The 21,231-nt window shown below is 61.9% G+C and overlaps 1 protein-coding gene and 1 long non-coding RNA gene across 13 annotated transcripts in view; one reads left to right on the top strand and one right to left on the bottom strand.

Moving 5' to 3' along the window:
* Nucleotides 1-12,825, bottom strand: part of CEP170B (centrosomal protein 170B) — a 28,418-nt gene extending 15,593 nt beyond the window's left edge. Inside the window, exons 1-3 of one of the 6 annotated variants that reach the window (XM_044774415.2) lie at nucleotides 12,687-12,825; nucleotides 9,044-9,175; nucleotides 1,354-1,443 (exon numbers count right to left, since the gene is read on the bottom strand). In XM_044774415.2, the coding sequence (XP_044630350.1) occupies nucleotides 1,354-1,443; nucleotides 9,044-9,148 (195 nt within the window). In that variant the 5' untranslated portion in view covers nucleotides 9,149-9,175; nucleotides 12,687-12,825. Of the gene's footprint in view, nucleotides 1-1,353; nucleotides 1,444-9,043; nucleotides 9,176-10,511; nucleotides 10,924-12,234; nucleotides 12,423-12,686 lie in introns of those variants that run through there. The other 5 variants (XM_070514450.1, XM_070514447.1, XM_070514448.1 and 2 more) reach the window with 5 other exon arrangements.
* LOC106839595 (uncharacterized) lies at nucleotides 12,702-20,387 on the top strand. Of its 7 annotated transcripts, none has more exons than XR_011504830.1 (4): nucleotides 12,702-12,839; nucleotides 13,071-13,946; nucleotides 14,172-14,258; nucleotides 14,555-20,387. It is a non-coding gene; the product is annotated as an uncharacterized lncRNA (long non-coding RNA). The 7 variants fall into 7 exon arrangements; XR_011504829.1 differs by having other exon boundaries at nucleotides 13,071-14,258; nucleotides 14,555-18,341; nucleotides 18,711-20,387; XR_011504831.1 differs by having other exon boundaries at nucleotides 13,071-13,222; nucleotides 13,900-14,258; nucleotides 14,555-20,384.
* Nucleotides 20,388-21,231: the final 844 nt, after the last annotated feature.

Raw genomic sequence — 21,231 nt, 5'->3', positions numbered from 1 at the left:
TTGCAGGGGAAGCGCCAGTCCCTGGAAACCCTCTTCCCTCCATCAGGGGCTTCTAGTCAGCCGGCCACCGGCCACCATGCTGTGGTTGGATGAAGGAAAGACCCCAGTGCACTCTGAGGGCTTCTGGGGCAGGCCAGGGTGACAGAGGGAAGACAGCTGTGGCCCAGGCATGGCAATTGTGCCCAGAGTCTGGTAGAAGAAACAAGGAACATGAGGAGGGACTGAGGGGACCAGAAGGAGGATGGCTCCCCAGGGAGGCGGCCCAGGCCTGGGGGGCTGCCTGTGCGCAGATGGGAGGGCAGCAAACGTGACTAGAAACATGGAGCAGAGCCTGGGCACAGGCTCGAGATACAAGCTTGGTTTTGGACACAGGGTCTGTAAAGCAGCGTCCTTGGCTCTGAGCAAGCAGCGGAGGCTACCAGGCCTGGCGTGGGGACAGCAGCGAGTCTCTGTAGACCAGCCCTGCCAGCCTGTGTCCCTGGCTGAGCCTGGTGTCACATGGGCAGGTAGGAGTTGGCCCAGCTCTGTGGACATCACAGGCCTCCGAGAACCGTGTCCCTGCATGGTCCAGGAGCAGGAACCAGGCCAGCAGTCCTGGGACCCTCTGGAAGCCCATGCAGTCTGGGCCAGCGCCTCAGTGTCACCCACGTGGCAGAGGGCAGGTCTGCGCCTCCTGCAGCCCCATTTGGGTAGGGTCACCTCCTCTGAAAGAAGGCTGAGGGAGGAGGGGCTCACAGGCAGAAAGTGAGACCCCAGTTGGGAACACCCTGAGAGGGGAGCCAGTGGGTGGTGCCCAGCACTTGGGGAGCGCTCCCAGGTGGAGGCAGGGCCAGCCTGAGGCTGCAGTGGGACCCCCAGCTCAGGATAGGGGAGCAGACTGCACAGGCTGGAGAGGGCAGGGGAAGAGCCCTCCTTGGCTCTGGCACAAGGGAACCGAGGCTGGTGGTTTTTCTTTCTTATTGGAACAGTGTTGCAGAGCAGGCTGCTGTCCACCAAATACAGAAAAAAAAGAGGACACCCATACAGGTGGAGGGGATATGGAGGGGCCGGGTAGGCACCGGGAAGGGGCATGGAGAGGGGCAGGGCCAGCACGGAGTGGGAGGCGCATGGAGATGGGCGGGGCTGGCACAGGAGGGAGGGGCACGGAGATGGGTGGGGCCGGAACAGATGGAGGGGCATGGAGAGAGGGGCACAGAGGGAGGGGCATGGAGAAGGGCGGGGCTGGCACAGAGAAAGGGGGTATGGAGGGTCGGGGCGTCATGGAGGGAAGGACATGCAGAGGGGCAGGGCCAGCACAGAGGGCGGGGTCACGGAGAGGGGTGGGGCCGGCACAGAGGGGCTGGGCGCACTCACCCCATTCAGGCTGCCCAGGTCCTTTACCCAGTGTTCGTCCCTTTCCTGGTCGTAGTTGATGACGGCATGCTGCTTGTCCACGCTGCGGGACTAGGAAGACACAGGTGGCCTCAGGTGCCCTTCCTGGTGAGGCAAGGCCCAAGAGGCAGAGGCACCGCCCCACCGGAGCCCCCATCCTCCCCCATACCACCTCACTACCAACCCCAGACCCCTGGGCCCCGGAGCTGGCAAGGCCCCAGTCACACTCGCACACCTTGACTGTGCGCACCTGGAAAGCCCACCAAGGCCTGGCCCAGCCAGCCCTCCCGGCCACTGGAGCTGGCCACAGGGATTTTCCAAGATGCCAGGGCCAGTTCCTCTCACCCTGCAGCTACCACCCAGCCTCTCCCTGTGTGACCCCCCCTCCCCAGCACCAATAGGCCAGTGCTGCTCCCATCCTGGAGGCTGCTCCTAGGTCAGCCGTGGGAGCGGCTGGGAACCCTCTGATCATCTGGGACACGCTGCTCACTCCCAAGGGCAGGCGGGGGCGGCTAGGCAAGTCGGGCAGAGCCCAGAGGGAGGATCAAAGGGTTGGGGGGCTTCAGGGAGAGGCCTCCCCAACCTGCTGCCCAGCCATCCGCGCAGGGGCACATATAACCTCTCCAAGTGATGCACACGTGCACACACACGCATGTGTGATGACTCTCAGACCCCACCGCTGTACGCTCACATGCACATGGCTCACACATCCTGAGCACACCCTGCCACCCAGCCTCCTCGCACACGTGCACACAGGCACACACACAGGTACTTCAGTCCTGAGCACTTCTAACTCTTCCCAGGCCCCCGGGACCCCCTCCCTGAGGCCAGTCACCCATCTCCCTCACAGGTCCCCTACCACGTGAGGAGCCGCAGGCCTGGGGCCCAGCTCAGGAGAGGCCAGCAGAAGTGGCCACCCGGGGGCATTGTCCAGCCCTGGCCCAGGTGACAGTCCGTGACCCTGTGGACCTGCCAGGTGGTACGCCACAAGACACCCAGGCCTGCCTCCAGGACGCAAGTGGGAATGATGGGGCCTGCACAGTCGTTCTCTGCTGGACAGGATGGCCCCAGCCCACAAGAGGGTGGCCCAGGACCCAAGTCCCGACGTCACCACACCGCCGGGCGTCTCAGTTCTCACAGGTGAGTGCCCAGTCTCGCATTCCCCCAGAGTCAGCCACAACCACGGAGCCCTCTCTGACACTCCCCACCTGCCCAGTCCCTCCAGCACCATCTTGTAGTGACCAGTTCCAGGGCAGGGCCTCCTTCCTCATCCAGAGACCTGAGGGCACAGCGGGGTCAGGGTGGGGGTGGACAGAGGCTCTCCACCAGCCCTGCCCCCACCCAAGGTCACTCAGCTCAGCAGAGATGCCAGGGCGGGCCCTGGAGGAGACCGTAACGGATGGGGCTGGTGGGGGCCACAGCCCTCGACCTGAGCACCGGCCTCCGTGCTCCAGCCTCTCCTGGACTCAGAGGCCCCACGGTGGCTGGCCTGACCCACAACAAGGACACTGCAGTGGGGGACCATGGGGGAGGGGTGGTATGAAGAGAGAGGGGGGCAGGGCCCACACCTCATTCTGCCACCAGCCCTTGATCCTCCAGAAGGGGTGCAGGGGCAGTTTAGAGGGCAGAGCAGAGTCTGCGGGGGCCAGCCAGGGCCTCCTTGACACGGGGGCCACCCGGAGCACCTGCCCCAGTGCCGTCCACGTGAACCAGGGAAGCACACGTCAGCAGCTCAGCCTGCTCCAGGTGTCCTCCCTGAGAGGCCCCCAGGACTGCTCCTGGTGGCCTCCTGGGGCCAACTCACCTACCTCCCAAAGCCAAGCACCTCTGGCAAGGTGATTCTGACCTTGAGACCTACTCCCTCTCCCCTAGGCATCCCCTCTGCCACCCCCATCCTGAATTCCTCACCCAAAGTTGGCTCCACAGCTGGACGCTCCTGGCCACAGCCTCTGCCCTGGACGTTGGGCACCATCTCCTCCATCAGACTCCTCAGCCTGTCCCTGACCCAGACCGCCCAGTGCTCACCTCCCCCAGAAGCCAGCCCTGGTGACCCTCCACTGCAGCCCTCCCGGTGGCCCTGGCCTGGGCCTCCCCTACCTGGCACAGGCAGGGGGCGGGGGGACAGGGACCGCTGGGAGATGCTGGCACTCCCTTCTCCTGGCCTCGGTCTCCTGGCTGTAGGGCCTTGAAGGGGCTTCCCCAGGACCCAGCCAGGGGGTGGGGCTGACAAGAATCAGCAGGTCTCTGGGGCTGCCTGGTGCTCGAGCTCACCCACCTCAGGTCAGTGAACTGTCCCCTCGGTGGCCGCTGGCTCAGGCACCACGACTCCTAGAGTCCAGCCTGGCAGCTGGGAGGACGGGGCCTCACCGCCTCCTGTGCGCCCTCCGGTGCTCAGCCCAGGGCTTGAGGACAGGCCAGCTGCCCGCCTCAGCCTGCTCCACACTCGGGTGCCACTGGGCCTGAGGCACCCACTGTCTCCAGAAAGTGGGCCTGAGGGCCAGGCTCTGCCCTCCTCACGGCCAGACATCAGACCTCCCGGGGGTCCGTGGGTGTGGAAAGGGCTTACCCGCTCTGCACCAGGATGCAGTGGGACACGGGCCAGCCCCAGGCTCTGCCTGGCCAAGGCGGACGGGGGTGGGGTGGGCAGCACTAAGGGGATTCTGTCCCTTGGGCTTGGACGCCACCTCTGCTGAGGAGTAATCCCCCAGAGAGGCTTTGGGGATGATCTTTCCAGCGTGACCCACTCCCTTCCCTCCTGAGCCTCAGATCCCCAGCTCCCAGACACACCCCCGGCCACCTTCCGCGTCTCAAGGCCGGCCCGGTCAAACCCAGTTCCTCCCTGCCTGCCTGACCTGATGGCCTTCCCTGGGGAATGCCGCCATCCAAGCCCCCAGTTGCTCCAGCCACGCTCTCCAGCCCCCCAGGCACCAAGGCCCTCTGGCCTTCCTCCTCGGCACCCCTCGGTCCGTCCACCTGCTTCCATCCCCACCTCTGTCCTGTCCTCCCAGCCCCCATCAGGCGCTGCCTGTCCCTCTTCTGCTGAAACTTCCTGGGGCTGCCAGCCGGGGAGGAAAGGCCAGCCTTGCCCCACGAGCCACAGACCTTGGAGGCCTCTCTAAACCTTCCCCTCCCCGCCCCGCCCCAGCTGGCCTGCTGGCCAGACCGCTCTGCGGGCTCTGGAGGAGCTCTGCCCTCTCCTAGGCCTGGGTCCTCTGCCCAAGGCCACCACCCTCCCTGAGCCCACCTTCCCTCTCCCAGCGAGAAGCCCCACCCTGCCCACCCACCCACCTTCTGTCTCCTTGGACTTGGCACAGCCCCCTGCTCTCCATTTGCACCCAGAGCCTGGGCTGCCCCATCCACTCCCCCGACCAACACTCTGCTCCCAGCCAGGGCTCCGGCACCAGGCACAGCACCCGTCAAGCCCCTCCCCAGACTGCACGGAGCACAGGGCTCACGGGGAATGGCAGGGAGGACCCCACCTCCAGAGCCCTCCTTCCCAGCCCCGATACCCCAGGCCAGAAGCAGACTCCAACCCATCGAGCCCCGGTGCTCAGAGGCTGGAAGTCTCCTCTGAGGGCTGGAGGTAGCCCCTCGGCCCAGGACTCGAGACTTAAAAGGACACGAAGCAGGTCCTCTGGAGAACAGCCTACCGCACAGGAAGAGGAGCGGGTGTGGAACAGACACATAAACAACCCGAAGAAGCTCCAAACACACAGATTTTTGGAAAAGGGTCTAACTGTTCCTACTCACTTTAAAACAGAATAAACACGAGCTTCCAAAATTCGTGTCTGACACCTTCCGGGGGGGAAAAGCCCCACCCGGCCATGCAGATCCCAGCAGTGCCACAGCCCAGGGCTCTGGGGTCACCCTACTGCCAGCTCAGAGCCAGCGTCACCCAGCGAGGCCACAGCGCCCACAGTGATAGGCTCAGCCTGCTGTGTGTGCAGGGGGCCCCAGGGCTCGCTCGCTCAGGGCCACAGTTTCTGGGTGAGGACGCGAGCAGACGGATCCCGGCCGTCACACACTCCCACAGGGTGAGCCGGCAGGAGCAGAGAGGACACCGTGCTATGAGCACGCATACACACATCCGCACGCGTGCTTGTGCAGTACACACGTGCATACACGCGTGTGTGCGTTTGCGCATGCGTGTGCGCTCACATGTGTGCGCACACACAGCTGCATGTGTCCCTGCGCACAGGCCCCGCACCAGACCACCTGGGCCGCCCGGGGGCGGGAGCCACAGCAGGCAGTCTCGGCTCTGACACCAGACAGACCTGGGCCGCATCCCTGCTCACATTCGTGTTATTTAACACGCGCTCGCTGGGCACCAGCTCTGTGCCAGACTTGCACTGGGAGCCAGGACACTGTGGTGAGCAAACGCAGGCCACTGGGGACACGGGTGGCTCCTGGCCAGGCTGGCAGGCTCTGCCTCCAGAACACAGCTCTCCCCACCTCTTCTGGCCCCCAGCTCCAAGCCACGGCCCCCTCCTGCCTGGAGGCTCCCCAAGGGCCCCCTGCTCCCTGGCCTCCTCCTGGATGGTCCCTTGCTGCTTTGTTTCCCCCTCACCACACTGCCCCCTCTCTCTCCCCCGCAAATGGAGGCCCCTCCCCACCAGCGCCTCTGCCCCGCCCCTGCCCCTCCTCCTGAGCTCTCAGCACAACACCAGCACACCATCCCCGTGTGCAGGCAGCCCCTCAGCCCCCAGTGCCACCTCCTTCAGGTTTCTCCTTGGGGAATCATCAGGCTCCTGCTTACACGTTTGTGGCCAGTCCCCCCTGGAGTGGAGACCAAGGAAGGCAGGGTCCTGCATGGCTCTCTGAGTGCCAGGCACAGCGGAGCCCACAAAAACGACTGAGTTTCAAACGTGGGAATGAACGCAAGGAGCCGCAGAGGGGGCCATTGGTCTGGGAGCACGGGCAGGGGGAGGTGCAAAGCAGCTGCCTGCTGAGGACAGCGCGGGCGACGGCGCCCGAGGGGCTGCGATGGGGCGAGGTGGATCCCGGAGCAGCAGGGCAGGTGTGGGGAGAGGCGGGGCCCGACGGACCAGGGTGCCTCTCCCTGCACCCGCTGGGGTGGGAACAGCATTCAGGGATGTGCGAGGCGCAGGTCAGGGAGAAGGAAGGCCAGGTTTCACTCAGGCACCAAGTCTGGGCTGCCTCTGAGGCACCAGAGCAGGCTGACGAATGCAGGAGGCAGGAGACACCCTTTGCATCATCTGAGCAGAGGGGGAAACCAAGGCTGCGGGTGTGGACAGCACCTCCAGAGAGAGGTGAGTGGGCAGACAGGGAGAGGCGAGAGGCTGGAGGAAGCCTGGAGCTGCCATCCCAGGAAAGTGCAGTGGAGACACAGGGCTGGGCAGCAGTGTGGACATGAGGCCAGGCATCAGTGGTATGGACTTTGGGCAGGGTGGTGGTGGGGTAGACACAAGACTGGGCAGTGGTGTGGACTCAGGGCTAGGTGGCAGCAGTGTGGACAAGGGGCCAGGCTGCGGTGTGGACATGGGACTGGATGGCAGTGTGGACTCAGGGCCGGGCTGCGGTGGTGGGAGGGAAGGAACTCTCTAGCGGGGGCTCTAGCACAGTGAGGGGTGAAGGAGGTTGCAGGAGGGCGTGGCCCCTGGGAGGACAAGAGGATGGGGCACCCTGAGCAAGGGGCAGTTGGGCGGGGGCAGGAGGGTGGGGGGCGACTGCAGGGGTGGGGAGGGGACAGGGATCCCACACTCACTCCACACCTGCACGACCTCCCCAAGCCTCGCTTTCCCCACGTGATGGAGACACGGCCACACAGCCCAGCTCAGCAAGGGCCAGAAATGCAGGCATACCCAGGCCAGAGGCCGGCCCAGCACGAGGGCTGAGGAGCCCCCGTTGCTCCCGCCCTGCTCAGGGCTCCGCCAGTGATTAGCCAGAAATTAGGAATAGGACCCCAGCTCACTCTGAGCACCCTGACCACGCCCCAGCAGTCTCTCCCCCGACACCTGGAGAAAGCAGCAAGCCGAGTGAGGCCTGGTGTGGGGGGACAGGGCCAGGCAGGGGCGGGAGGGGCACCCAGGCTGGGGCACCTGCAGGCCCCCAATATCCATTGCCCCTCAGCACCCACAGGCTCCCATCAAGTGCCACCTCCTCCAAGAGGCCCTCCTGGACACCTCGGGTGGAACGGCAGGGCCAACAGGCCACACCAACTCAGCATGGAACACAAGCACCCTGCCAGGGGTCAGGGCCGGATGTGGTGACCATTTCAGATCTTCCCATCGAGAGAGAACTGGGGTCACGTCTCATGACACCATCGGGAGACAGCCGCCCAGGTCTGGTGAGGTGTGGACCTCACCCCGGCTGCTCCACGACAACTGACTGCTATGAACGGTCTTTATGCTTGAAATGATTTTAAAAAAATCAAAAGACTATTCTATGACACGTGAAGAGGACGTGAAATTGGCATTTCAGCGTCTGTAAATAAAGTGTTACTGGCGCTGCCACGTGTGTGTTTACTACTGCTGAGGCCGCTTCCTGGCGACAACAGCAGAGCCGAGTAGCTGTGATGGAGGCATGTGGCCCGCGAGGCCTCCCGCTGCACCTAATGCTTCACAAAAACGTGCACCCACCCCGTACAGAGCCACTGACTCAGTCCCTCCAACATCCAGAGGCACGAAGAGAAGAGAAAAAGGGGAGAGGCCGTTCTAGGTAACAGGCGCTTAGGAGACGAACCACCGACGGCAACGAAAGGCCTGGCGGGGTCCAGAGTCAAAAAATCAGAGGATGTCTGGGAACAATCGTTTGCTGCCCATGGGTGGGACCCCCAGCTGCAGCCCAAGCCCACGCATCCTGGGGTGGCTCACGGGAACCAGGACCTGAGCGAGGCCTCACCCTACACCCGAGTGGGCCCCCTGGCCAGACTGGGCAGTGCAGCCCACCCAGGACACCAGTTCCTTCTGAGAGTCCCACAGTGGGGACATGGAGCTCGGGGGCTTGGGAAAAGGGGCCCATGTGCCAGGCTGGGGAGGGGTCGGGGCTGCAGGGAGCCCGACTCAATCCACCCATGAGGAGCGGGGAGAAGGACGTCCGAGCCGGTGGACCCTGCAGGGTCAGTCCATCACCCCTCCCTCCTTATTCTCCAACAGCCAGATGTGTGAGCCCCTTGGAGGCCAAACGTGGACTCTGACACGGGGGCAGAGAGAATCCCTGACTGCTGAGCGCCTGGTGCCCTGCCAGCCTCATGTGCCCAAGAAAGGCCCCTGTCCCCCCCTCAGGGCACCTCAAAGGGGCATCAGCCTTCCCCTGGGCAATCTGATGGGCAAAGCTGGCCCTGCAGCTCCCTACCCTGCCTCATGCCACAGGTGGGGCCCCTAGACTACAAGGGTATGGACAGATCTGCCTTCCAGCACCTTCCAAAGATGGGCCCCCAACACCTTGAGAATCAGATAGAAGCCCAAGAGCCCTCTTGTGGGAAAAGGTCCCACTTGCAGAGGCAGGGACCCATGCCCGTGAGCACATGTCCCAGCTGTGCATGTCCACCCAAGGCCTAGAGCTCACCCGTGGGTCCAGGGCCCAGGTGGAGATGCCGGGGCCTGGGGCCGCGTCGAGGCCTCCTCACCGGGTGTCCTGCAGCAAGTGGGGTGGGTGCCTTCCCGGCCCCCAGCCTGATCCCTGTCTTCAGCCCCAGGGCACCCCCACTCACCTGCAGCATGAGCTCACACTCATCACGCCCCACGAAGATGAGCTCTCGGGGGAGCCGGTGGCGGGTGCCACTGCTGCTCACCAGGAACCAGGAGGTGACACTCATCTTGGCGCTGGCGAGGCCCGTGTGGCCCTGGAGGGGGAGGAGTCATCAGAGCAGGGCTCCCCTGCCTGGGCCTGGGCCCCCTGGACACACAGTACACCCAGCACACACCTTGCCCCTGAGGTTCAAGTCCCTTCACGACACCACTGCAGTGGTGGCTTCTAGACATACTGGGCCACATCGGGCCACCTGCCTCCCTGACTGTGTCTGCCCCGTGGACCCCTGCCTGGTGAAGACTCCTGCTCCTCCCTCATGTTCTAGGCCCCACAAAAGCCTCTTCCCTCTCTTCTAGGTGCCAGGGGTTGAATTCGTGGGGCACTGGCCATATTGCCTTCGTGTGGACCCATATGTCCCTGTGACCTACCAGGAGTAGCTCTCGGGTGGGACTCAGTGTGGCCCATCAGGGTCCCCACAATGCCGGGCCCACAGCACCAGACCCACCCCAGGACAAAAACTCTGAACCAGAGGATCTGCTTCCCTCAGATGGACATTTTGGGACAGGCTCCGCGCTGGGGTGGGGAGAGGCAGCTGGACACAGGAGCCCCAAGCCATCAATACGCCTATCAGCGAGAGGAGACAGAATGTCCCTTGGTAGCCACTGTGGCCGGCCTACAGAGACCCCCAGACCAGAACAGTACTGGGTGATGAGGACATCAGGTAGCCCCTCAGTGCCAAGGAAGGAGGTGGGGCCTTGGTGCCCGAGGTCCCAGGGGCTTTGGTGAGGGAGGAGTCGGAGGGGCTGGGGTACCCCGGATGGACAGGGAGCACAGGTGGCTTGAGGGGCACAGTGGGGGCAACTTGAGTGATGACAAGGGCCAATGTTACCCCAAGACCAGGCCCTGGGCAGCCTGAGGCTCTCGGTCCTGCTGCCCCAGGGCAGCACAGGCCCCCATGCAGCCAGTGTCCACATTTCTGCACAGGTGTCCTGCTCACCCAGAGCATACAAGCAGAGCTGTGTCATTACACCAGCACGGGTGCACAGGCACCAAATGTGCAGACACGCCCATGCCACATGTGTACACACAGCCTCCCCATGTACCAGAGCCGCCCACAAGTGCCCCGGCCACCCTCCTCCGCAAACACACTCACAGTGCTCACACACACACACACACACTGGGTAAAGTGTGTCCTGAGCACCGCCACATGCCAGGGTGTCTCCTGGGCTCTGACAGACAGCTGTGACCAAGACACACAGCATCCCCACCTCCCAGAGCTTCCCTCCAGCTGGGGGGACAGGCGGCAAAGCAGGCAAACGGCTCCGAGAGAAGGTGCGAGAGATTCAGAGCAAAGGGGGCAGGGGCGGGCAGCGAGCAGGAAAGGTGACATCTGAGCAAGGCTGGGAGCGGCGAGGTGGGCATGTGAGCACCTGGGACCTCGGTCCAGGCAGAGGGGCAGCCAGTGTACAGACGAGGGGTCGTACGCCCCTGGGAGTGCTGGGGCTTGTCCTAGAGTGAGAGGGGAGTCCCTGGAGGCCCGGGACACGCTGCATCATTGTGGGGCTCAGTGCGAAATGAAAACGAACAACGCCCTGTTCAAAAATTAACAAGAGTTTCAAAACATCGAGAGCAGAGCATCAAAGGAAAGCAGGGTCTGAGCAAGTGTGCCGGCCACACGCCTGTGAGGCTGGCCCTGGAGGCCCTGAGCTGATGTCCGACTGTATGGAGAATAGATGCGGGGTTAGGCGGGAGGCTGGCCAGGAGGCAGACAATAACTAGGGAGAGACATGGTGTGGCACTTGGTGGGGGGGGGGTTCCCCAGGCTCTGTCCCTGCAGTGCCCATACCAGAGGCCTCAGCTGCCAGGCTCTTTGCCCAGCTCCTTGGGGGGGCGGGGGGGACCATCAAGCCCCACCCATCCGTGAAGGCCCAGTGACCACAAATCCCACAGCATACCCTCATGTCACGGCATACCCTCATGTCACCTCCGGCAGGCAGGTGGGAAGACGTGGGAAAATCCGCCCCAGGAGAAGGCAGCTCCAGCTGGCTCACCCCAGGCCCCCTGGCCTTCCTTCCTCAGGGTCCAGCCAGAGAGGCAGGCACTGGAGCAAGGGGGGCGGGGACTCCCATGCCCCTGCAGCCCTCCGGAGGCCCCCACAACCCTAGCCTGCTAGAACACCCCTCAGCGGTGCACTGAGGGAGATGACAGGGCTCTCTCTCGGAGAGCCCCGCCCCGTCACTGCGTTTCCCAGCCCCCATCCAGCCCCCGGCGCATCCCGGCGCCGCCGCACACTCTGCCATCACCTGCCACCAGCTCCCGCTGGGCAGTAGGCACGGAGACCCCACCCATTGGAGGCCGCAGCCTCTGCTTAGGGCAAAGAGAAGCCAAGTCCCCAGAGCCTGTGCCGGCGCCAGGCCGCCCCTGCCACCGCAGCCCATCCTGAAAAAGCCCAGGCCTGGGAGCTGTGGACGCTCCAAAAAAGCCTGCGGCCGGCTCGGGGCTGGGCTGGCCATCGTTGCTAGGAAGGAGAATAATAAACACCTCAAACTTGTCCCCTCGGCCGCCCCAGCCAGAAGAGCCACCCGGCTGGAGGTGAGGAGGGGAGGAGGTGGAGTCGCCGAGGGGCTGGGAGCGGCGAGGCGGGCGGGCGGCCGCGGGGAGCAGAGGGAACGGAGGCCGGGAGAGGAGGCAGGGACGGCGGCGGCGAAGGGAAATGAGGAGAGAGGGAGGAGGAGGAGGAAGACGGAGGGAGGGACCGCGGGAGGAGAGACCAGGCCGGGAGGCGGCCGGGCGGGAGCGCCGGGCCCGGAGGGGGAGGGAGCGGCGCCTTCTCCTGAATCAGCGCTCGCCGGGGGCGGCCATGGCCGAGCCGGTGCCTGGGCGGGGACCCCGGCACCCGGGCCTGCGCCCCCCTCTCCAGGCCGCGGAGACGCGCTCCGGGCGGCTCCTCCCGGCCTGGCGGAGACCTCGGCCGCCTCCGAGCCGGCGGGGACCGGCCTGGCCAGGTGCGCCGGCGGCCCCCTAGCCCCGCGCCTTTGTCCGGTCCCGCCGGGCCCCGCGCCCCTGCCCCCTGTCCCCTGCCCCGTCCCCGCAGGCGCGCAGGTGCGGGCGAGGGAGGCCCCGGCGCCGCGGGCACAGGGCGGCGCGTCTTACCTGCGGCTCGGCCCCGGCTCGTCCCGGCTCGGCCCCTGCCCTCCCGCCCGGCCCGCCGAGCGCTGGGCGGGGCCGCCGCCTAGGACATGCCCGGCGCGGCCCGCACGCTCGCGGCAGCCCCGGCCGAGCCCACGCGCAGAGCGGCGGCCCGCGGCCTCGCGCGGCGGGTCCCTGACGTCTGCGGCGCCCGCCCCGCCCCGCCCCGCCCCGCCCCGGTCCGGTCCAGCCCCGCCCCCGCCCCGCCCCGGTCCGGTCCAGCCCCGCCCCCGACCCCCGGAAATCCAGGTTAGGGCGGGCCCAGGGCGCCAGGTGAGCGCGGCCCCCGCCCCCAGTTGCGCAGCAGCCCCGCCCCGCGCGCCCACCCGTCGGCCACCTGGGCCCCGCCCTCCTCCCCACTCGTCCCCGGACCCCCTCCCCTCCCCGCCTCGGCTTGGGGACCCGCCCCTCCTTACCAGGCGGAACCCCGTGACCAAAGCATCCCCGCGTCCTGGCCCTGGGCCCGCGGGTTAACGCTTAAGCTCGCTCCGGGAGCCCAGGCTCCAGCCGCGCCCCGATCCCCAACCTTTGGCCCCGCCCGCCCTAATGAGGGGCGGAGGGTGGAGGAGGTACGGTGAGTCCCAGAGGCGCAGCCCGCCCGGCCCTGATCCGTCCTCCCGCGACCCCCGCGCTCCCTTGCCGGGGGTTCTAGGCCGGGCGGGGGGCGGGGGCGAGGACGCTGTCCTGCGCGGACACCGACTGTGCGCTAGAGTCTGCCGAGGGGCGGGGGTGGTCTGGGGGCTCCGGAGGTGCTCACTGTTCCGGGGGTAAGTTCTCACGGGCTGCTCGCTCCGTGCCAGGCTCTGCAGTACAGGTATCCGGTGTCCCGGGAGCCCGGAGGCGGAGAATTAACGCTGGGGGCGGGGGCGACGTGGGAGACGCCTGGTGGAGGGCTCTTGCGTCCGGCATTCCTCCCTTCCAGGTGCGGGGGGGCCTTGAGGAAGGCGCGGAGGTGAGCGGCGAAAGTGGAGGGAAGTCGTGGGAGATGCGCTTGAGGAGGGCGCTGTGCCAGGGGGTCTGGGCCTCACGGCATGGGCAATATTCACACGCTGCGACAGTGCCCACCGTACCCTGCACCCGGGCCGGCTGCTGCTTCGCCGTGGCACTCCACAAAACGCCGTCACAGCCATCAGGCCCTGCCCCGGGTGGGAGCACGGAGGGAGCCTCGCACCCGCTGTGCAGGCGGAAACCCACCTGCAGTGGGGAGGGCTAGGAGAGGCCTGGAGGATGCCAGGCAGCGGCTGGCGCCGCTGTGCAGGCTCCCAGGAAGGACCCGTGGTGGGAGCAGACCCGTGGAGGGGTTGAGGTGGGGGTAGGGGAGGAGGCTGGGAACCTGTGGCCCGGGACCTGTGGCCAGGTGATCAAGGAGCTCGGACTTCATCCTAAGGACAGTGTGGCGCCAAAGGAGGGTTTGATGCCAGCTGAGACCTGCTCAGATGAGGGTTTTGGAGAGCTGCCGGGCACCAAACAGAGTGGATGGGAGAACAGGACTGGGGGGTGGGGGATGGGCAGATGTCCACCCAGAGGCCCTGAGCTAGAAGAGGTTGGGGCAGAGGGTAGGGAAGGGGGTGGGCTGGGTATTCCCAGTTTGCTGCCCAGACCTGCCCTCCTCCCTCTCCACCCTCCCAGTGCTCCCGGACAGACAGCCCCATCCCCCACCCACCGCTGGCTTCCTGGTGAGTCTGGCCTCCTGCCCAGAGGTTGGGGAATTTCCCCAGCTCCCTTCCTGCTGGGTGAAGACCTGTCCTCTCCCTGTGAACTTTCCTACCCTCTCAGGGCTCTAGGACCAGCCCCTACCCAGGGCCCTTACCACCCTCTGGTTCGACCCACCCATTGTTGCCACGTTGGTAAATGGCCCTTCATAAAAGTCCTTTTCTCTCTTTGCCTCTTTCTCCTGCCAGGACCCTGACTTCCTCCAAGGTGAGGGAGCGGGGAGACAAGGATGGTGCCCAGTGGTTACCTGAGCCACTGCTGCCACTGGGAAACAGGTGAGCAGGCCAGGAGGGCGGGTGTGTAGGGTCAGCAGTTAAATTTGATCCAGTGTCATGGAGAGACCTGAGGACACTCCGGTGAGCTGTAGGGTAGCATTGGGGAGTTCAGGACAGAGCTGGGGAACAGCTGTTGGCATGGTCGTGTGTGGTGATGCTTAGAACCACAGGGAGGGGGCAGAGGAGACTGGGAAAGGAAAACCAAGGAGGGGTGTGGCCACAGTCCCCCCAAATTGATCCATACATTGAATGCAACCCAGTAAAAGTAGCTGCAGGATGTTTTTCTATAACCGTAGGAACCAATTCTGAAGTCCATGAGGAAAATAAGGTTCAAGAATAAAGAACCCAAAAAGACTTGAACGGACATGTCTCCAAAGAAAATGCACCAGTGACCAACAAACAGCACATGGAAAGATGCTCAGCATCGTTTGTCACGGGGAAGTGCAAATCACACCCTCGGTGAGGTAACACCTCACACCCACTGGGATGGCTACTATCAAAAAAAATCCAAAAAAAGAAAATAGTAAGTGTTGGCAAGGTGTGGAGAAATTGGAACCCCGTGTTGGGCGTGTAAACGGTGCAGCTACTATGGAAAACAGGATAGTGGTTCCTCAAAAATAGAATTACCATATGGTCCAGCAATCCCACTTCTGAGTATATGCCCAAAATAATTGACAGCAAGGACGTCCATAGATATTGTACACCTGTGTTCATAGCAGCGTTATTCACAGTAGCCGAAAGCTGGCAACAACCCAGATGTCCATTGTTAGATGAATGGACAAGCAAACAATCCATGCGATAGACTATTATGCAGCCTTAAAAAGGAAGGAAATTCTATCACACACTACAACATGGATCAACCTTGAAGACATTATGCTAAGTAGAATAAGCCAGTCACAAAGGGACAAATTCTTTATGATTCCACTCATGCGAGGTCCCTAGGGCAGTCAAATTCATAGACAGAAAGCGCAATGGTGGGGGCCGGGGGCCGGGGAGTGAGTGTCTAATGGGGACAGAGTCAGTGTGGGAAGATGGGAAAGTTCAGGAAACGGACGGCGGTTACGGCTATACAATGATGTAAACGTACTTAATGCCACTGAACAGTGCACGTAAAAATGGTTAAAATGGTAAATTTTAGGTATATTTTATCACAATTAAAAAAAAAAAAAGACAAGCCTGTAAAATTCTGAGAAAGAAGGCTGTAGTCCTGCCCGAGGGTGGACTGTCATAGAACCGATTGGAATATTTTGTTATGGGCGGTAGACTGGACACACAGATCGGAGGTCTGTGTGACTCTTTAACATAGAATTCTTTGGCATTTAAATCCATGAGGAAAATGGCATTATTTAATAAAGGATACTGGGACAAGGAGTTGGCTGTCTGGGGAAAAAAACATGACACTGGTCTCCTCACTCCAAAATAAATTCCATATGGACCAGAAATATAAAGGCAAAAAAAGCTGCGCCACGAAAGCATTCGGAAAACCGCAGGAGGCAGCTTTACAGGCTCAGGGTGAGGAAGGCTTCCCTCCGCATGACACAAAAGCAGAAGCCAGAAAAAAAATTTCTGGTGCATTTAATTAAATTACAAGTTGTGACATTTTGCACAGATGTAACCTTTTAAGCCAAAGGATGTGCGACAAACTGGGAAGAACTGTGTCTAACTCATCTGGCTGACAAAGGGCCGCTTTGCTCCCATCTGAGGGCACCAGTGAGTGAGGGTGGATGCTGTGCAGCCTGAGGCACCACGCGGCACCTCACAACCCAGAGCCATTGCCTCGATGTTCTAAGTGAGCCCACAGCCCCCTCACTCTTCCACATGTCTGGTCACGGTGGTGGCCTCTGCCCCTGGGAACTAGCGACAGGGGAGACCTTGTTTCCATGTCTGCCCTTGGTTCAGCCTGAATTTTTTTTTTTTGAGGAAGATTAGCCCTGAGCTAACTGCTGCCAGTCCTCCTCTTTTTGCTGAGGAAGACTGGCCCTGAGCTAACATCCGTACCCTTCTTTCTCTACTTTATATGTGGGATGCCTACCACAGCATGGCGTGCCAAGCGGTGCCATGTCTGCACCTGGGATCCCAACCAGCAAACCCTGGACCGCTGAAGCGGAACATGCAAACTTAACCACTGTGCCACCAGGCCGGCCCCCAGCCTGAATTTTTTAAACCAGGAACCTGTATTAAGGATTACAAAAATTGCTGTATTCTTTAGGGAAGAGACAGTCAGGAGGGGGCGGGGGTCCCCCTGCAGAATGTGGCAGAGTCAAGAGAGTGCCCAGCAGGTCCGGTGGGCTTGGGGCCAAGGACGCATGGTTTCAGGGCCAGGAGGGGCCTGAGCTGGTGCCCAGGGCTTGAGGTGGAGTGTGCAGATGCCCTCTTCGGGGGATGGGAGTGGAGCCAGGGGATGAGCAGAAGAGATAAAAGCAGGGGGTTTGTGGGGGCAGAGGCCTCCCCGCCCCCTCCCAGCCTGTCCCCAGCCCCCAGGCTCTGCAGCCCCCACTGGACTTGGCAGCCTTTACTTGGGTCTGGGACCGGGACCAAGGTCAGCCCCCGTACCCTCCAGTCTCCTCCTGAACCCACACGCTGCTCTCCAGGGCTCCTCAGGATTCGGGAGGGGTCTCTGGCTGAACTTGCATAAGCCGGGCCTCCCTCAGCCCGGCTGCCCTGTCCCCTTGGTCAGGGACTGTGGGCTCCAGCCGTCCCTCCAGCCTTTGGATTTTTGCATTTAGTCCCTAGTTGCAAATATGTTAAAAGCTTCCAGCCGCCAGCAGAGCACTACAAACTGGGTGTGGTTGCTGCTAGGGGAGAAGGAATCCTCCGTGTAGACAGACAGCAGGACCAGAAGGTGACAGACACAGACCCTGGCAGAGGAGACATGCCCAGAGGCTGGCTCTTTCCCCTCTGTTGTCTGCCCAGGCCAGGCACACCCTTACTGGTGACCAGCAGCCAAGGACCAGCTGCAGCCAGGAGCTGGGCCTCCCAGAGGTGAGGCCTCTTAGCGCCTGGGCTGTGAGCAGACCAATGACTTCCCCATTTTATGTGTCGTCTGCGTGGCTGCCCCGGTCCGTGCAGATGTCTCCAGCCCAGGAGAGGACAGGAGCCGTCTGCAGGCCGGGCCCCGCCAGCCCCCAGCTGGGAGAGTCCTCGGTGGCGCTTGTCTGCAGCCTGGGCAGCTGGAACGGGGGCTGCACACAGGGGCAGGCGGCAAGTGGCCCAGCCAGGGCCCTCCCCTCCGGCCTGGCTCCTCCTCAGGCCCGTGGAGGGCCCTGGCCATGCTCCCAGACCTGCCGGCCTGCCCGTCTGAGACGCCGTCTTCTGGACACAGCCTGAGACCGGCCGCTGGGACAATTATCCCCAAACAGCGGGAGGGCCGCTCCGCAAATCCGGAGCTGCATTGTGTCCACGTTTAATGATCTGCCCCAGCTGAGACCAGCTGGGCCACGGCAGGATGCTCGTTAGTCCCAAGACCACTGAGGCGAGGGTGCCAGGCTGTCACCCCTAATCCCACTCTGAGCCTCCCTCCTGAAGGGCATGGGGTCTGTTGCACCCCTACACAGGGAATCCAAGAGTGGGAGGGCAGTGGCCATGTCCCCCATTCAGGCCCGCCTATTTAGGCCCCCACTGCCCCCACATTCATGCCCCCCTCCACATTCATGCCCCCATGCATGCCCCTACTGTCCCCATTCATACCCCCACTGTCCCCTATTCCTGCCCCACTCAACATTCATATCCCCATTCATGCTCCCACCCCACATTCATGCCCCCACTGCCCTCCATTCATTCCCCACTCCACATTCATGCCCCCATTCGTGCCCCTCACTGTCCTAATTATGCCCCCACCCCACATTCACGCCCCCACCCCATAGTCATGCCCCCATTCATGCCCCCTTGCCCCTGGCGTGGGCTGTGGTCCGTGTTCTGTCTGGGGCACAGAGTCGGACAGTGGCGAGCTACGAGACCGCCCGTTCACGAAGCTGGTCCTCGTCTCTGGCACCCTCAGGCTGGAGCACAGAACCCGTCTCCGCTCGGGGTCCGGCTCACTGTCCCCCCCACACCCCCATACCCTGCGGCTCCTGTGATGGACAGGTGGGTGGAGAAGGACTTGGGGAGTCGCCTCCTGCCTGCTCACGGGGGCCTTGCTCAGGGTTCCTCGGGGCCCACCTTCTGCAGCTCGCTGCCTCCGCTCCCCACCATGGGGGGCACTGAGGGCTCTGCCCCAGCACCTCTCCCCCTCGTTCCTCCAAACAGAACCGGGGCCTTTCAGCCACCAGTGGAGAGGGAGCACTCTTGATCTCGGCGGGGAGGGGCCGGGCCCAGTTTTCAGTCCAGGAGATGTGAGGGGAGGTCTACTGTGGGCAGCCGGGTGGGGAAAGGCGCTTCTGGGAATGCCGTTCATCCCATTTAAGAGGTGAGTTGAGGTAAGACACTCTGCCCTCCACTCACTGCCTTTGCCAGATGAGGATGTGATGCTTGGAGCTGCAGCAGCCATCAGACAACCAAGAGGAGAAGACCAGGAACAGAGCAGAGAGACCAGTCCAGATTCCTGCCATTGCTGACCTGGACCCAGCGCCAATAAACGCCTTTCTCTTATTCAGTCAAACAAGCAAAAAGCCCTCACTGTCGTTTAAGCTCCTTTGGGTTGAATGTTCTGTTACTTGCAGTCCAAACATCTGTGTATCATAGTGTGTTTAGATCAGCTTTCTCCAGACTGTTGTTTAGAATATTAGTGGTAAATGTTTCTGCAAAAGAAAAGTCAATTTTCGTGATATATGTATATATTTTTAAAAATAAAAATGTGTTATCCCTGCCCCGCCCCGCCCCGGGCGTGACCTCTGGGCCCTGAGCCTCTGTTCCTGGCAACCGCCTGGGAGCCACGATGCGGTCTCTTCTCTTTAGGGAGGGGGAAGTTGGGAAGAAACTCCTTGAGGGCTTCTCCAGGATGACCCGTGAGCCAGGAGACCTGCAGAACGGGCTGGGGCCAAGCTCTCGAGAACCTCCCTGTGACGTCCGTCCATTCCATCAGCCCTACGTACGCACTACACAGCCCGGAGCGTGGCCGTGGGAGGACGGGCAAAGAAAGGCACGTCCCATCAGGAAGATGTCTGGAGCACCGGCCCCTCTGACAGCGAGTTGGGGACATCCCACGGATCATGGAGGCAGCTGTGGATGGAGGCACCGAGAACACAGCCAGGAAGAGGGGCAGCCTCCCCACCCCGTCGTTTGGTGGACTTGTGTGGCAGTTCTCTGCGTCGTGTGTTAATCCTGGCATGCGCGGCATGCACACCGACAGTGGGCAGGAACAGGGTGATGGTGGTGATCGCTGCCACTGTATTAGCAGAAGTGACCGTCCCGAAGCTCGTCTCCCGGGGCCTTTCTCACCCACCCCTGCCCAGACTGAGACCTGCCCACGGGTCTCCAAGGGCTCTCTCAGGAAGCAAGCAGACTCCCGACAGGTCGGGGTGCCTGAGTGATGGCGGCACTTGTCCAGTGGGTGGCCTTCCTCGTGGTCACTTGGATTCTCCTCCTGCCTGGGAAGCGGGACCATGCAAAGCCAGCCCTGGCACTGTGGGCACGACTTGGCTCACACATGAGTCACTGGAGGAAAGCCGGGCCTGGAGACGAGGTCCCCCCAGTGAAAGTTGACGCTGTGACACCCGTGGGTGACTTTGTCGAATGGCTAGTGAAAAACTGACTCATTTGCTGCCCACAGATGTGGCACCGTGTGCACATACGTGTGGTCGCCTGCTGGGGCCGTGGGGTGATGTTCTGGTCCCTTCTGTAGTCAGCAAGCCGGCAGCGGAGCTTCGAATGAAGACTGGCAGGAGAGTCCCCCGGCCCTGGGAACTGAAGGCTTCCGCGTACGTCAAAAGATCACTTTTTGTGAAGCCAAGTGCCTTTCGATTTTGAGTCACAGAATGGAAGTTTTTGTTTCATGTCTCGGATTGATTTTGTATTTTTTGACACTTCACACTTATTTCCTTTGTGTGTTTTAACTCATGCACATATGCTCTTTGAATAGCATTAGACCTTTAATAAAAGTCAGCATGTTTTTTTAAATGTGTTACAACATTTACAGGTGTTGTTAGGCACAACCGTCCTTCGAGCCCCGCACACACCAGCCTGGAGCCCGGCGCCTGCTCGTCCCTGTCCAGGCGGCACCGCCGGCCACGCCTGCTCCCGTTCCAAGCCGCCTTGCAATTTCAGCACGTGTCTCGGTGCCCTTCAGTGTCCGCTGCGCACCAAACGTGTACGCTGTGCAGATTGGTTTCTCCCAGTTCTGTGGCTTGTCAACAAAAATCTCTGGAATATGGGAATTAGGTTAGGAAAGCTTTATTGCTCGTACGGTTTGCAAACCGGGGAGACGTAGCCCTCGGGAGCAAACGGAAGTAGGCGCCCCGGTTTGCGAACTGTGTGAGCAGTAGAGCTTTCCTGAGTTCTGGTATGGCGGGGATTTTTGTTGACATTCTTTGGTGTCAGTTCTGTGGCCCAAATAGGGAAGCATTAAGCAAAACGTAGCAGGCTCTTATGGTCTCAAACTGGACCCGAATCAAATCAGGCGGAGATGGGAATTCCTCCAAGTAAAGACAAGGAGCTGCCGCCTCCTGGGGGCGGGCAGGCCCCGGTGTCAGAACAAGGCGTCCCGGGTGGCCGGCAGGCTGCTTCCCTTTGCTGTAGGGAAACCCCGGTTTTCAGACCATTCTGGAGAGAGATTCAGGCTGCGCTTAGTGTAAGTTTCCCACCCGGGAACCACACGCCGGGGGGGTCAGACAGGCCTGGGTAAGGGTCTTGCTCTCTCTCGGGTGAAATTTTATGAGGAGGAGAAGAAAAGAAAAATGAATGCTCTATCTCTATATGTTTTCTTTCATAACACGGTTCTTGGTAAAATAGATGCAACCTTATCTCTCATTATTCTGTTACAAAATTTAAAACGCATACATATACAATTTAAATAATTTTTACATCAATTAAATCATGC

This window comes from Equus asinus, chromosome 7 (assembly GCF_041296235.1).
Source record: "Equus asinus isolate D_3611 breed Donkey chromosome 7, EquAss-T2T_v2, whole genome shotgun sequence".
In the NCBI taxonomy this organism is placed as follows: domain Eukaryota; kingdom Metazoa; phylum Chordata; class Mammalia; order Perissodactyla; family Equidae; genus Equus; species Equus asinus.
This window is presented reverse-complemented; position numbering and strand designations above follow the sequence as displayed.